General features: G+C 44.0%; 2 protein-coding genes across 2 annotated transcripts; one reads left to right on the top strand and one right to left on the bottom strand.

Moving 5' to 3' along the window:
* Positions 1 to 1,032: 1,032 nt before the first annotated feature.
* On the bottom strand, positions 1,033 to 5,451 carry rbis (ribosomal biogenesis factor). The gene is made up of 4 exons (XM_079755112.1): positions 5,283 to 5,451; positions 4,340 to 4,457; positions 1,878 to 1,994; positions 1,033 to 1,559 (listed from the first exon to the last, which is right to left on the bottom strand). Exons 1-4 carry the CDS (start codon positions 5,381 to 5,383, stop codon positions 1,482 to 1,484), a joined length of 414 nt encoding a protein of 137 aa, XP_079611238.1. The 5' UTR covers positions 5,384 to 5,451; the 3' UTR covers positions 1,033 to 1,481.
* Positions 5,452 to 6,908: 1,457 nt separating this feature from the next.
* Positions 6,909 to 14,807, top strand: LOC307088791 (carbonic anhydrase 1-like). The gene is made up of 7 exons (XM_079754786.1): positions 6,909 to 7,068; positions 7,368 to 7,565; positions 9,653 to 9,771; positions 10,806 to 10,898; positions 11,398 to 11,460; positions 11,576 to 11,731; positions 13,179 to 14,807. The coding sequence occupies exons 1-7, from the start codon at positions 7,035 to 7,037 to the stop codon at positions 13,296 to 13,298; spliced, it is 783 nt and encodes a 260-aa protein (XP_079610912.1). The 5' UTR covers positions 6,909 to 7,034; the 3' UTR covers positions 13,299 to 14,807.
* The last annotated feature ends 2,034 nt before the right edge of the window (positions 14,808 to 16,841 follow it).

Here is a 16,841-nt window from a genome sequence, read left to right as displayed (position 1 = left end):
TTAAAAATCCATTACGTTTTGTTTGATTTTAATTATAGACATCGCTCAGTCAACATCATTAGTGACAGACACTGAGCGAGCAGAGCAGAGGAATGTAAACCTCATCTTTTACTTATAATTGATCCATCTGCATATATTTAGGACTAAAACAAAAAACGTCTAGGAGTTTGCTGGGAGGGAACAAAACTTGTGTTTTTCACAACTCAACCAAACACTAAACACGCAGACACACCCAGGGGACAACCCGCTTTGTTCAGATGACATTTAAAAAACTGTGCGCAAGTGAGTTTCTTTTGCTCCATCACTCCCCCCGGGGGCGACGTAGCACCGCCCCGCTGTCGCTCCAGATACAGAGCCATCTGGATGTCGATGGGGAGACATTTAGGATGTACACGCACCACTAACGACCACCACACAGTCCCACTATGCTGGGATGAGAGATGTCGGTGAATGTAAACAGCATTAGCCCAGTGAAATAGGATTTACTGATATTTGACCAATCCCTTACTGTTCTAGAGCATTTTACCACACAAACAATAAATCTAAAATTATGAATGCTACTGAATAGCCTACCTCAGACATGTTAACGTTCTGCAGAGTAGGCCGTAACAGATCTTAAATTAAACAGTTGGACCCAGTACGGATGACGAGGTCCGTACCATCAAATTCGAGTCTGCAAACCTTGAAAGGTCACATTTGTTTGGCGCTGTCAGTTTTCCATTTTTTTTTGCGACTTGCGGTTTATATATTTTGGTCTACTTGAGATTTATTGACGAGCAGGATTTGCCAAAGAGACAGGCAATCAGCCAGTCCCCGACGCGCAGGAACCTCGAGTGTCAGCTGGGTCGGACGGGCGACGTCGATAGAATACTGATTCAACGCTACACTGTCGGAGACATCTCCAAAAGCATAATTTCAGCAACTTTTCACGTCCTGTTTTCAGGGTTACGTACGGTTCTGTGTGGAAAGATATCTCATTTATGAACACAAGTATATCTGAATGTAGTTGTGGAATCATTTAATATACACAAATGTATAAAACATTTTTTTTTTTTAATTAAGAAAACGTCAAGTGGGCTATACCATCCCTAAACATCAGTCCATATTTCACAAATTCACATGTAGCCTATACACGCTTACATGCACACTACACAAATACAATCCAATGATATAGTAAATAATTATTTCAATGGTACAAGATAAGCCGTCTGCAATCTCCTCAATTACAATTTGTGTCAAAATAATCAAGAAAATCTCAAGCTCAAAGTCATGTTGTTGTGACAACTTCCAAAAGTCTATACATGTGTCCGCCTTCTTCTTGTAGTCTTTTATACTGGCTGGTAAAACAGACTGTAACAGCGGATACAACCGCTGGTTATATCTGCTACAGCTGGTAGAGCAGACTGTACCAGCAGATAACCCGCTGGTTACATCTGCCCCAACTGGGAGAACAGACTGTACCAGTGGATCCACCCCACTGGTTACTTCTGCCCAAGCTGGGAGAACAGCTGTGCAGCGCTGTCCACGTTAACCGCTTCCTTCGCCGGCTCTCTGACGGTCTGCGGATACAGAAAAAAAAAAACACAGATTGAGTCCTCAGGAAAAACAAGAAGTGTTACTGTTAAAGGGTGCCTATTTAACCACTAGGTGTGTCCCAAACCTTTTCATAAGCTATCCACTTGTAACATCACAAAGTAGTGTCATCTAATGGATAGACTAGCCCACGACAAGCCTATAAGTTAGGCTGGGCACATCTTGTTAGACACACCCACTCGTGATGTCACCAACAGCTACATTTTAAAGTGGCTCTGAGGACCAGACAACAGCATGTCTGGTGGAACAACAACGGCCTACTTGAGGGACTTTGGGCCTTGTACCTGCGTGGGTTTCTGCGGCGCAGGAGGCACACTTTTAGAGATGCTCTTCACGTCCCTCTGGACCTCTGTGAAGATCTGGTTCAGGTTCTCCACCTTCTCATGTTTCACAGCGTTCATCTGGAAAGACAACACGTACACACGTGATGTTGCTTCTCCAACAACACACTGCTTCGCAGCGGGTGGCATCTACAAACCTGCGACCCCAGGATCACACAAGGCGAATGCTCTAACTGTTGAGCTAAACGGCCACAGCCATTCAGTATAGCGGTTATAGCATTCTTAATATACTAACCCTACGTTCAAATACCCATGCCATACGCCTGAAAAAGATATAGCATGGAAATGCAGTATGCTAATAATACCAGGATGTTGTACTACATCCGGCCGCAATTCGCAGTATGCAAGCCAGCATGCTTTTTGGCTATTCTGCCCAACAATCCTCTGACTGACGTAAGATACGCTGTGTGCAACAGTACATACTTTGTAAGAGGAGCTGCAGTAAGTTCTACACATAAAAAATAAAAAAAGTATACGATTTGGAAAACACAGGAGTAGGGCTGGCCCAAATGCCATTTTTCAGGCTTCGAATAGTCGTTGTTTTTTCCGAGCGAGTATTCGAATACTCGTTCCAGAAAAACACATCATCAAAAACAACATTAATTATCCCTATATACTCCCTGAAAGCGATTTTGACAGTAACTGTATATTTTGTGGAAGATTTAATAGCTTTTCAACGTTAATTAGTAGGCCTAAGTAAGTTGGAGTTCCTTACTTTTTGCCCCGTGGAAGTGAACAGCTGTTGTTCCGTTTCAAATAAGCTGTTTGAAAAGCTCCCTAATGGCTGGTTCAGAGTACACGATTCTCAGATATTCCTCCACGATTTAACATGTCACACTATACGATCACAGAGCCAGGAAATCGGGCATTGTCTCGTCGGAAGACTGGCCACACTACAAGATTAGAGGGTGCAATGCTCTCTTTGTATCATTCACGTTTGCAAGATATTTAGAATATCTAAGGTTTAGAACTGACATTAATGATTTTTACATTTGTGTCATAAAGGTTCCAGTAGTTTTTATATCTGCTCAATGCAGCAACTCCTCACAGTAGTTGCATTGCGCGTGACATGAGCGATACAAAGTACCCGCAGCAACACCGTAGCCTAGCAACAGAGCGTCAACAATGGATCCCGAGTACCTAGCACTAGGCATTATGCTGGCGGTTTGAGGTTTATGATAGGTTATGATAGCTATTAGCACGTCAACAGCTGTTGGCTCCAAACTTACCGGGTAGGTCAACAGCGTCGGCTATTTCTCTCCAGGCTTTATCCCTTCAACCTATCGTGGAACTCCTTTGTGGACACGTCGAAAATACAGGGACGTTGCTGCGACATTTCAACCAAAGTTGTCTCCATTATGTTGTTCCATTTTCTCTCGTTTTCTTTATTAGCATTCTTCTTCTTGCTATTGATCGTATTCATTTTTGTAGTAGTTACTGTGTACTCAGCGTAATGCAGTGAAGTCAGTTGATAAACACTGCGCGTGAGCTCCAGCTGTTCGTGGGGTTCCCTCACGCAACTGGGGGCGGGGTTCCCTCATGTCAACAATGGATACGGTCATGCGATTCCCAAAAAAATTCTGACGTGGCAAACTTTTCGTCGTGGGGTTTTCGAACGTCGCAGACGAAAACATCGCAGATCGCAAGCATGTCACATTACAAGACCTCGTCTCGTCGAAGACCTTTCAAAATCGTGTACGACTCGCAACTTTGTCTGCGACGAACGAGGGCAAAATCGGGCTGAAATCGTGTAGTCTGAACCAGCCATTACGCGGGCTGTTCAATTCATCCTGGAACGTGCATCTTTTCAGGGAATTTGTACAATAAATCCATAACAAATACCGAATATTGATTGTCTTATGTGTCCATATTATATCCATTATATTGACCGGGTATTCCCAAGACGCTCACGCTCTGCAGCAAGCCAGTCACAGTTGATGGGCGCGGCGCTGTACAGCGAACGTAAACAAACACCTAAGCTAAGGTTAGCATTTTGCTAAGCATTACTTTCCCTCCCGAGATCCCGCTAATGTTATGTTATACAGTTAAGGGAAACAAGATATCTATTCTTCCTCCACCTCTCTCGCTCGTTCAATGAACCAGCTCGTTTAATGTCTATGTTGAAGTTAGTGCGCTCACTGCGCTGTGCTCGGAGGTGAGGTGATGGATGCGCTGTGACACTTAGTGCTGTAATATCCTCCTAAATTAGCAATATACTACTACAATGTTACTAACTTTTATATCCCAAATATTATATTATTTGCTGACATTATATTGCAATTCTAGCAACAACAAAAAAAAGACGAGTATTCGAATATTCGAATAATTCGGGCCAGCCCTACACAGGAGTGACAAATAAATACATACACCTACACAGCATCAAGGCAGAATGTGAGTGTGCTTACTTGTTTCAGTGAGGTTTTGACTCGTTTTGCCTTGTTCTTACTTTTGCCTTGTTTGTTGGCCACCTGGAAGACATTTTGCTGCTTCTTAACCCTCGGTTTGTTTTTCCCCATGACTGACCTGAGACAAGAACAGGAAACAACAATCAGCATGTTACGATTCTGTAAGTACTCCTTACTGACTCAGATATTCCAGATTCGCTATAATGATCCATGCTTGTCTTAACCTAAACAATAAAGCATTTTTTCCCTTTTTTTTATGACCGAGACAAAAAAATAAAATAATTTTAATGTGCAAGAACGTCTACGCATACGTAGTCCATACATGCCTGGACGCAGTCCCACACATTCAATAGATCACTTTCAATGATGTGACATCGAAGAAAATGTGTGGACAACTGGTGCTTGCCCAACTAAAGAAAAAAAATAAAACAGTCAAGTTGCAAAGAGTAATAGCATAATTAATCGTACGTGTAAGTGTCATTCATCACAATGAATATCATTCAGTCGGAATAAGAAAAGGTGTTTTTCTGGTTGATGATTCTTAAAGTGTTGGCAAAAAAGGTGATATGGTAAGAATTGTCAGGTTACTGGAAAGGCACCCGAGCCAAGAAAGTTCATCATCAAACGATGCCAATGGAACGTTGCGAACCATAACTCTCGAATGGCTTCATTGTATAACAACCGTTCTCGTGAGGGGAAATAAAGCGAGGTTAGAAAAGTTAGGCTGTTAAACTGAAAGCTTTCGTTTCTAATGTTTACAACGCGTTGGAGAAGGAGAGAGCAGCACTGTGTGTGCGTGTGAACTAAGGCACAAGTGACAATTTAAGTTCCAACAAATCCACAATTCACTTCATAACATTACACTTTAAAGGATGTGCAACAACACAAATAGGCTACATGTATTTCACCGAGGGGGCAAAACGAAGGAGGACCCTCGACGTACCTTAAAACAAATTTGCAACACTGGGGAGTTGCTGTGTAGCCTCGTGTGTTTGTCTCAGGCTGCTGGCTGATGACGTATAATATGTTCGACGAGCAAAGCATGGGAAGACTTTTTATGCTTGATTTGCAGAAACGCCAATATATATATATATATATATATATATGGATGTATTGGACACATATATAAATAGATATAATGTACTAAACACATACAAAATAAATATATTATACATTCATATAGGTTTTACATCCATGGGAAAAACAAAATTACTCGAGGGATGTGCATAATTAAATTATAATTATTAACAATCGTGATTTACAAATATGAATGTGGATTTCGCGCGTACCTGAACTGAGAGAAACAAGCATATACGTTCAACAATTAAACAATGAGGAATTTGTTAGCAGTAAAGTAGTTTCAATACTATTTATATATTTTTTTAATTATTCGCTAATAATATTATTAATAATATAAATAAAATCCAAGCAGCTTAATCATTAAAACGATAAATGGTTCTGAATTTCAAGCCCCTTATCGTCAGCAGGTGGCGTTCCAACACCGCTGTCCTCCGCGCTCCCCACGCGCTGTATTCTGCTCACGTTGTATAGCGTTTCATAAACAAGCCGAAGCAGAGGACCACATCTATGGTGACGCTATTACTGCGCCTGGAAAGAAACGCCATTTCTGTGATACGGTTATGCATGCATATTTGTACAAACAGAGGTCAAGGGTATAAGCCCACAAAATGCATACCCAAAGAATTGTCCTGTCACCTGTTCTCCGCTCCAGTACACTAAAGTGGACATTCAGTCCAAAAAGTGGTTTGGAAATAACGGATTTTGTTAGCATCGCCCGGCTAGCTCAGTCGGTAGAGCATGAGACTCTTAATCTCAGGGTCGTGGGTTCGAGCCCCACGTTGGGCGCAAGAGTTTTACCTCCAGAGCGAAAAATGTAGCATGCATGAATACCACTCAGTTGTTTACGGTTATGATTCAAGTATTTATACCCTGTAAATAACAACCGAATATCCTCACGCATGGGATTTAGGTCTGCAAAGTCTTTACCTAACATACATGCGTTAGCAAACCCTTCTGTATAATGGGGCAGGCTGTAGCCTGAACGAATGCTTCAGTTTATTTCCCAACCATACGTGGCTCAACGTCCCAGCATATGAATGATATTCATTGAAATTCGTTTTGGTTTATATGCGATATATTAAAAAGATATCGAAACTGGAGCTGGAATAAGCACGGATCGTTTTCAAGCGTAAAGAAAGAAGTAACTGGCGCAAGTGGAGGGGGAGGACTGGAGAGTGTGTGCGTGTGTGTGTGTGTGTGTGTGTGTGTGTGTGTGTGTGTGTGTGTGTGTGTGTGTGTGTGTGTGTGTGTGTGTGTGTGTGTGTTTATTTGAGAGAGAGAGAGAGAGAGAGAGAGAGAGAGAGAGAGACGCTGAGAGACGCTGAGGGAGAGGGAGAGAGAGAGAAATACAGTGAGAGACGGTGAGCGCGAGAGAGAGCGCGCGCGCGAGAGAGAGCGCGAGGGAGAGAGAGAGAGATCGATGCTCACTAGATTGCAGTATAGCTGTCCGGGTGTGACTCCTCCCGTTCTCCGTCGTGCGGCCAGCGGCGGGTGAGAGATGGGGACCCTATATAAGCCCTGCTCGCTGTCAGGTCGAGGACTCAGGCAGCTCTTCGCACCCGGGCACAACGAAGCAATTTAGGAACTCACAGCTCTACATAGTCAATTTGTAACCATGTCTCACGCTTGGGGATACAGTGCCGAAAATGGTGAGGCAATTTACATATTGACAAGATATTCATTCATACATTTGACATAGCCTACTAGGGGAGAGGGTGGGAGCATGTCAATCAAATATCACGATTCCTGTCGTTTAAAAATATGGTGGGTCATTAAAGGAATTAATATGGCTAATATGGCAAATAGGAGGCTGGCATTTTGCGCCTTCAAACGCAACCATTGACAAGTTATGCCATTGCAACCTACAATTAATTGATAATTTCACACCTTCATTACAACAGTGTGACACTGAGGTCATGATTTTTTCTTTTCATTTTTTTCGTTTCAGGACCAGAGAAATGGGTCACAAACTTCCCCATCGCCGACGGGCCCCGCCAGTCCCCCATCGACATAGTACCTGCAGATGCGTCTTTCGACGCCAACCTGAAGCCGCTCTGCCTCAAGTACGATCCTAAGGACTGCATTGATATCCTCAACAACGGACATTCCTTCCAAGTGACCTTCACCGACGACACAGACAGCTCCAGTAAGGGTCTTTTTAACTGATCTTCTTTACCTCCATGCATATTCATGAAATGCGCATGGCCCATTGCGCTGCGAGCAATGTTGGAGCTGCGTATTTTCGGCATGGTATTGCTATTGTTATTTTATGAAATCGAGAGAGAGAGGGATTATTTGACGAATATACACGATGAGCGGCGTCAGTGAGAGCCTCCCGCAAGACACTCACTCTTACACAATAGAGATATGACTGGTAACGCAACTTTTCCCACGGCAGACCGCATTATTTATGACGAGGTCAAAGGCGCACTGGTCCTTTTCTTAGTGGGACAGGGTTAGGTTAACCATTAATCTGACACGCGGTACCCGTTAGAGGTGACCTGGTGTTTGTGTGTGTGTGTGTGTGTGTGTGTGTGTGTGTGTGTGTGTGTGTGTGTGTGTGTGTGTGTGTGCGCGCGGGCGTGCGCGGGGGTGTTTGTGTGTGTGATTATGTGCGCCCGCGCGCGTGTCTTCGCGTTGGCGCGCATGCGTGTGTTTGTGTGAGCATATACTGACTGAGGGCCTCCAGCATAGTGGGCCGACTAAAGAGAAATTAGAGAAGCCGGTCAAAGTCAAGCAAGGTGATGACGGAGAGATAGGCTTATCAAATCAGCCAGACCATCGCGCGGCTAAGATTACATGCACCACTGTATGAATTATTCTGCAGATAATCATGTTTGTATTGTACGATTATTATTTGCATATCTAAACATTATTTCTTTGAGTTGACGGTCAAGATGCTCTTAGAAGTACAAATGGTAACATACTGAGCCTTGAATACAAATAGATTAAAGGTAAAGACAGAACAGATGCGAAAGTACATGACCAAAAAATATATACTAATAATATTTTTTGCACGATTAAAAATCCAGTGCGATATGAATGACGAAAAGCAGTTAATATGTTTTATTCTTATTTACAAATAGAATAGGCCTACAATCCTTGTAATTCCTATAAGAATTTAAATCATATCGCACTGGATTTTTAATCGTGCATTCCTGAAAAAATGAATATCTATTCTTTGATAATTGCCAGTTAATTATGCAGAAGTGTGAATCCTTTAATGTGACTCAGTTCTTGTGCTGCCTGTTAGTGAGCAAAGTAATGGTCATGATCATGCATCACATGGCTGCGGTAGAGACACACAAACACATACACACAGACACACGCACACACTCACACAGACAAGCACACACACACACACTCTTACACACACACACAAATAAAAACACATATATACAAATAGTGCAGTTTGCTTAAAGAGAGGATGTGTGTGTGGAGGAGAGATTAAGCTAAGCGATAGACTATCTGATGCAACGTGGTGTATAAATAGCGTCTTTATATAATGCTGTTTGATATGAACAATACCTGGACATTATGTAGGCCTGGACACAACCTGTCTGGTCCTCTGTGCAACACACACACACACACACACACACACACACACACACACACACACACACACACACACATGCATGCACACAAACACACACACTCACACACGCTTACGTAACAGGAACTAATGCGGCTGCCATCAAACAGATTGCCTGTCTGTGTTTGTGTGTGTGTGTGTGTGTGTGTGTGTGTGTGTGTGTGTGTGTGTGTGTACCATTTTCATGATGTTTATGGTTTCTTCCTTTGATAAAAAAAAAGTCCTGAACATATTACTACCTGTAATACTTGGAAACACGTCTTATTAAGAATGTAAGAAACAATCTGAAGGCTATCTCACGTCCTCAACACTCGCTAATGTGGTTTATCAGGATCTGGGTTCTTTTGCAATATGATTTTTTAATGTTTCTCTTAAAGTACGTGAAAGTATAAAGTATTAAAATAAAAGTAGAATAAACATTGTAATTTAATCAAATTCAAACTTCAATCCTTAATACTTCAAGTCATATCAACGGCATATGGCCGTTGATATGACTTTGTATATTGTTATATATGACATGTGGAATTTGACATAGGAGCATTCCCCCTCAAAAGCCTATACTTAGCATCCTCAAATATATTGTAGTTGAATAGAATGATATGTCATGTATTCTTATCGACTGTATCTCTTGTGTTCCTCAGCTCTGAAGAACGGGCCCATCTCAGGGGTCTACCGCCTCAAGCAGTTCCACTTCCACTGGGGAGGCTCAGACGACCGTGGCTCCGAGCACACCGTCGACGGGACTAAGTACCCCGCAGAGGTAAGGACCCCATAAACCACAATATACTGGACCCAGAAAACCACCACATAGGCCCCCATAAACCACCATATACTGGACCCAGAAAACCACCACATAGGCCCCCATAAACCACCATATACTGGACCCAGAAAACCACCACATTGGCCCCCATAAACCACCATATACTGGACCCAGAAAACCACCATACACTGGACCCAGAAAACCACCACATAGGCCCTCATAAACCACAATATACTGGACCCAGATAACCACCAAATGACCCCAAAAACCACCATATACTGGACCCAGAAAACCACCACATAGGCCCCAATAAACCACCATATACTGGACCCAGAAAACCACCACATAGGCCCCCATAAACCACTACATATTAGGCCCAGTAAACCACCACATTGGCTACAATAAACCACCACATACTGTACCCCCTAAAACACAAACTAGACCTGATAAACCAATAAATTCCCAAATAGAGAAAACCCAGAAACCATCAATAATCCAACATATGCACAATCCTTCTGCATTGCGGTTTTGTGTCTTCAAAGCGTTCTAGTAAATTAGTACTTAATGAATTTAATGTCTTTATTAGTTTGAATGAGTTACCTAGCTAGTCATTTGTTTGTTTGTTTGTTTGGCTGCAATTAAATAAATCAATCAGTAATGTGGCTAATAGATTAATAAAAGGAACCATGATGGTACAGAGTAAAGTTTTAAATATTTGCTTTGAATTGAAACATTCTTAACTTAGAAAACCTTCATATTGGAAGTGAATTAATCAAGCAGAGTACAAAAGGTCTCAGTTTTGACCCATTTGCGCGTTGCTTGATTAATTCACTCTAGTACAAATCCTGAGCCTGAGTGAAAAGTCTCCAAGCCCTCCACACCCCTGCAGTCTCCTAGTGAATGTACCTCCCCAGGCGTGAACCCTTCTGATGGGCTCCAAGCACAGCACAAAGGTCCCCAGAAGCCCAAAGAATCCCGGCCAGTGCTTTGTGAATAATCAAGTTACCGGTGCCTTTTGTCCCTCCGTTTCCCAGCTCCACCTGGTGCACTGGAACACCAAGTACCCCAGCTTTGGAGAAGCAGCCAGCAAGTCTGATGGCCTCGCTGTGGTCGGAGTATTCCTGAAGGTCAGTACCCCAATGCAATAATAAATGTGTTCCAAAGATGTTAGCATTAATGTGCTCTTGTTGGTGCTAGTTGTAGTTGTGTTGTGCTAATTCATGTACATGGATATGGTAAAGATACTGTCTGGATACCATAATTATATGATTATTAACTCTTACTCTTCTAAGTCATCTCGCAGACTTTGATATTTAATACATTTCATAATGAGCAGGTAGGGGTTCGGGATGCTAACATGTAGGATGCAAGGAAAGATGCTAACATGTAATTGGTGGTCATGGAGGGTGGATTCAACCCAGACATTTTGGCTGGGAGTGGAACAATTGGTCTGTTCGTTATCCTGCCCTCTTATCCCATCCACTTATCTTATAGTACTATATTTATTGCAGCGGTATGGAAAACCCAACCTACGACATCTCCGACCATTATCAGACATCTTAATTTCCTGTTCCAGCTGCTTGAGAGTATTACTTTATCTTATCGTAAAATGTTTGTTTTTTGCAGATCGGGGCTGAGAACGCACAGCTCCAGAAGGTCCTGGACACCTTCGGCGCCATCAAGACCAAAGTAAGACTCGCTTGCTCTTCATCCCACCTAGCTCCCTTCCTCCCTCATTTACGTATCCTGTCCTCCGACCACGACACACCTCCGCTCACTTTTCTCCTGCCGTTTTCCCTCTCAGGGCAACCAGACCACCTTCCCCGGCTTCGACCCCACAACCCTCCTGCCCGGTTGCCTTGACTATTGGACATACGACGGCTCCCTGACCACACCCCCTCTCCTGGAGAGCGTGACCTGGATCGTCTGCAAGGAGACCATCTCCGTCAGCCCGGCCCAGGTAAACCCACCTACTGCTCCCTGCTGGCCAGTCCAGAGGCTTTTCGCCGTAGATGGGATAAGAGAGAGAGGGCAGCTCTCACACGCACAGGCAGGCCCCATAATATTGATTCCCGCCTTTTATTATTCTCGACCATTACAACCTGAATCAAGGAGAGGGTTGTCCGGCGCGGATCCAGATTTTCACCTTGGGAAACCTGATCCAAGCCCAGAGAAGAAGACTCCCATTGTGGAGGAGTTAGGACAGAAACAGCACTCATCCTTGTGGGACTATAACCGTGCGTATCAGGGGAGCTGGTCTAGACTGGCTATGATGAGGACTGGAGTTTGATAGCGGTCATAAGTGAGGGTTTTTCGTGTGACCACACTTTTTTAATATATATTCGTGAACAGATGTGAACGCCTCTGTGAGACTTTCCTAAGTTTACTGTAAATTAAGCTGTTTGTTTGTATGTTGTACCTTGAGTTATGTAGCAGGGGAATGTCGCCAGACTGCACAAGAAGGGGGCACTTGCCTCACACAATGAGTGCAAAATCACAGCTGTTGGGGTTTTCTACTAAGCTAAAACATCTAAATATTTAACATATCACCCTCAGTTCAATTGACCTCCACTTCCTCTTGTAGGATTATTGGGATATGGAGGTCATGTGACCAGCAGACAGGGATTGTTTGTCTTAATAGTAAACAGGTGCAGTGTGGACACAACTTTGGCACATTGCAAAATACGTCGTTCCAGTTCCCAACAAGTTGAGATCGTCATCATTTCATTCAAAAGTGCCCATTTGAATATTATCAATTATTCATATTTTCATGTATGACCAAGGATTACAACTATCATTTCATTGATATTAGCTGTCAATATATTGATATTCTTCAGATATCAGGGATTGTCCAATAGGGTTGTGGTCTTGTGGTGCATTGAAAGACTGGAAGTGATGTCTGAAGCACTTAAGGAAGAAACCTTCAACCTAATGGCATGCTATTTAGTAACACCACTTGCTAGAAGATACAGTTTTAGTTTCACTTCCTTCCAGTTCGATTTTCCATCCATTTCAGCACTTGTAGACCCACAGCCACACCTCCTTCCCCTAATCCATCAACCAAACAGGGCCCCCCTATTTATATTCCAACAAGCAACAACTCAACACCTCAACCTTACTTTACTTTTTCGTCAGTTTAGCAGACGTCTTTATCCAAAGACACTTAAAGTGAGCTTAAGATACATATCAACAAGGAGTTGGCTGGGCATAGATTGCTGAAGCATGCCTACATGTATATATTGGATATTGGGGTTCGAACCGGGAACCCTCCGACTGACATCCATACGCCCATGTCACTGTACGTTCCTGCTCCTGTTAGCATTGGCCCATTAGACGGTAGCCAATGAGGTGACAGGGTCTAACCACCACCTTCTTCTCCTCCTCCTCTTCCCTCTCCCGTTCCACAGATGGCCAGCTTCAGAGCTCTTCAGTTCAGCAGCTTGGGCGAGGCCGCCTGCTGCATGGTGGACAACTACCGCCCCCCCCAGCCCCTGAAGGGCCGTACCGTGAAGGCCTCCTTCCAATAAGACCCCCGCCTCCTCCGTCCTCAGCGCCTCCCCCTGCTGCTCCTCCTCCCTGTCCTGCAGAGTGCCACAAAGCAGTCGGTCCATGACCAGAAAGGAACGAGCTGAATAGAAAAAGATAAAAGCCACTGCCACTGCCTCCCCCAACCCTCAACCCCGCCGAGCGTGTTAATCGAACACATAGCCTCCCCCGCCGCTTAGAATGACATTTAGATTTCACAACCAACCAGAGATCGCGCCCAGACCGTAATTCATCTCCTAGGAACAGTGGAAGTGCTGCTGCGCCGGCGTCACCACACACGGCACTCGGCTGTTCTCCATCACTCCGGCGTGAGACAAAGCTTGCGGCGAAAGCGCCGGCTGTTAGCTTAGGTTAGCCGATGTTAGCGTCAAGCTGTAGCCGTGCCAATTTTGAGATTCTAACCAAGCAGCCAGTTAGAGGCAGAACGCTATGCGAGGGGGAAGGGGGGTCTTGAATTGTGTCATCAATTCATGTTAGTGGGTTGCAGACAGACGTACAGACGGCCGAGCCATCTCTCGTCCTGCCAGTCGGTCTGTAATCTCCCTCTTCCCGTTGCAATGCAGGATCACGCCGGCTTAAAACACGCAGTGGTAGGCATAGCGAGCACGGCCAACTGCTTCTGAAAATCCGCCTCTGGCACACACGCACACACACACACATGCGCGCTAACATGCACAGGATGTACAGGCCATGTCTGTGGGCACTGACCTGCTTTGTGACTACTGTTTGAGTGCAACATTTGAACCACGTTAGCATTAACATGCTAGCGCTAGTAGCATAGCTATGTTAAATCAATACCTGGTTCCACATCCAATGCATCTGTCCCATGTTGTGAGGAAATCTGTTTCCTAAATGAGCTCCATAGGAATACATACAGTAGTACATACTTAGAAGTACATAGTACCTACCTAGTAATACATGTGATGTATTGTACCAATAGAAAAAAAAAATTGATTTGTGATCAAGTGATTTCTACATTTTCTTGCTTGCTGAATGAAATTTCGAATGTGACGTCTTTAATTTAATGTTTAGTCTAATTTGTTGCAAGGAAGTGACGGCAAGAGAAAAAGAAAAGTGGTCGTATGACAAAGAATTATTTTGTATACCATGTCATTTATTTGTCTTGTTTCGTCAGTTTTTAAAGAAACATCTCCTGTTAAAGGGGCGGCCATGTTGGCCACTCCGAGCCGATGCGAGTGTCACCCAGGTGCTCCGTGTGAAGTATAACTGAGCAGACATCATGAAGATACTTTTAAAGTTGGACCACAATATCTTAAGACTCAAATGATAATTAAAGAAAAATGGAAATCTACAAGGAGTAATGAATAATCATGAGCATAATTATGATGATTGTGTTTGGTGCAAAAAGCAACAAAAAGAAATCCGCCTTATACCAATTGTTTCTGGACCAGGAAATCATTCATTGCCATTCTGCCATTTTTGAAGTGGACATTTTGTTAGCTGAATAAATATATTTTGTGACAACTGTTTTTGGTGACGTCTACTTTTCTTTATTGACTCAAACTGTTAGTATATAAAAGCGAAAGCAAATGTTATTCATAATGTAATCTTCATCATCGAATCAGTTGGGGTGCAATCATCTGTAAGAAAACACGTGAGATAGTTTTAGAGTTAGCAGTAATTCATTATTTTAAATCAAATAAGACCTCTTCCAGCTCTCACGTAGTGAGGTTCCCAGCCGAGGTACAAGGGAAAACAATAGGCAATAGGCATCCCACCAAGCCGATCAATCGATAGTGTGAAAACACTGGTGTCAATACAGAAGTTCCAGTGTGTCATGGTTACCGATTGCCAGTAACAAAGGCGCGCCAAAAGAGTTTCGTAAACAACCGTCAACCGTTTCACCATGGTCTCTCTCTGCAACCGCATTGTACAGATAGCACAGATTGTATAGATTCAAAATAGGACAAAATGTTCAAAAATGAAGATGAAATGTGTAAGATGTAGCCGTGTTTCTTTTTTTTCTTTTTTTTAAATAGTGCAATGGGTTGGCCAACTGTTAGCCAAAAGCTGAACTCTGCTGTCAGGTTGCCAACAGCCTCATGTTGTATCCTGACGTCAAGCCCCATTCTTTAAAGTGAGTCTGTCCTCCTCAGATCCTGAAGAGGAATGTCTGTGTTTCCCTCTGGTCCAGAACGACACCCATAAAGTTTGGCTGGACAACAGAGCAGGTTTGTCTGTCTGCTGGGTCGCTCCAGGAATAAACCAGAACTCTCCAGACTCTCTCTGGCTCAGATGTCTAGAGGAGGAGCAGCCATAGTTACTGGAATCACTGTTCCACTGTTAAGATTTTGTGCCCACAGAGACGGGGAGAAATTAGTAAGCAGTATGTATTTAGTGTGTAGTTTGTGTGTGTATGTGTGTGTGTGTGTGTGTGTGTGTGTGTGTATGTGTGTGTGTGTGTGCGTGTGTGTGTGTGTGTGCTTGTGTTTGCGTGTGTGTGTGTATGTGTGTGTGTGTGTGTGCGTGTGTGTGTGCGTGTGTGTGCGTGTGTGTGCGTGCGTGTGTGTGCGTGTGTGTGTGTGTGTGTGTGTGTGTCTACTCCCCCCGCCGCTCCCCCCCCGACCATTACCTTTCTACCCCAATTCAATATGGCCGTCCTGTTCCATTGGGCCCTTACGGAATATGCTCACTAGCTGTACGGCCGGTTCTGCGGTGTCTCCTGGTGTTGTGACAGCTGTGGCGGGGTGGGAAGGGCCCTGGGGGGCTATCTCACTCACACAGCTGCCCCCGGCTTCTATTGGTTGGCCGTGCTTCGGGAGCACTGGGACTATATGATTTAGTGGTCTAGTTCTGTTTCAGGCTCCTGAGGGGGGGGGGGGCCTGGAGCAAACTTCCCTCGAGGAACTGATGGATCATGGCTAAACTGTACATTTTGTTTTTCCTTATATATTGTTTGATCCTGTGTGTCCTGTACGTTCAGACACTTTTATCCAAAGCAACATGCAGTTTTTTAGATACAGGTCTGTAACAAGGTCCACGCCCCACTCCACGCAGGGTGGCGGTGTTAGAAATCCGGGTTGTTGTTGAAGTCTGTAGACAAGGATAGAGGACGTGGTACTCCATGTTCCGTGTGTGCGGTGATGGCTGATTTAACAGGTTCACATTGACTGCTCAATGTGCAACAAGTGTGCAGCCTCACCCAGCCCCGGAGTCCAATCAGTCAGACTCGGACCAGGGGAGGCTGCTTCAACCAGCCATCATCCACACACAGACTCCACAGGGTCATTTGGGGTAGGTAGGGGTTAGGGGTCATCTTGCTCATTGACGTCTACAGGGAGGCTGCAGACAATTGGTGTCAAACACAGAACCTTTCCGCTGGGACTCCATCACTACACTAACCACCGGACGATCCCTATGTTGAGGAATGCTTGATGTTTGTTACGGAGAAGAGCGTGTCCTAAGCTAGTTCAAGTTGTGTTTAATCTCTTTATCTGTGATCTCTGCATGGAAGAGAAGCATGTTGCAGGCTGTTATGTCATGAGGTCTGTTGTCTTGTATCC

This window comes from Pollachius pollachius (assembly GCF_949987615.1).
Source record: "Pollachius pollachius genome assembly, chromosome: 17".
NCBI classification, from domain to species: Eukaryota; Metazoa; Chordata; class Actinopteri; order Gadiformes; family Gadidae; genus Pollachius; species Pollachius pollachius.
Note: the sequence above shows the minus strand (reverse complement) of the source record. Positions and strands in the feature narration are given on the sequence as shown.

Excerpts from the sequence above, each read along its gene's own strand:
- rbis (XM_079755112.1), bottom strand. The coding sequence starts at position 5,383 with ATGCTTTGCTCGTCGAACATATTATACGTCATCAGCCAGCAGCCTGAG. Across the intron at positions 4,458-5,282 it reads TGTTGCAAATTTGTTTTAAG|GTCAGTCATGGGGAAAAACA; the intron begins GTACGTCGAGGG and ends TTCTTGTCTCAG. Across the intron at positions 1,995-4,339 it reads TCAAAACCTCACTGAAACAA|ATGAACGCTGTGAAACATGA; the intron begins GTAAGCACACTC and ends TTGTCTTTCCAG.
- LOC307088791 (XM_079754786.1), top strand. The coding sequence starts at position 7,035 with ATGTCTCACGCTTGGGGATACAGTGCCGAAAATG. Across the intron at positions 7,069-7,367 it reads GGGATACAGTGCCGAAAATG|GACCAGAGAAATGGGTCACA; the intron begins GTGAGGCAATTT and ends TTTTCGTTTCAG. Across the intron at positions 11,461-11,575 it reads TCGGCGCCATCAAGACCAAA|GGCAACCAGACCACCTTCCC; the intron begins GTAAGACTCGCT and ends TTTCCCTCTCAG.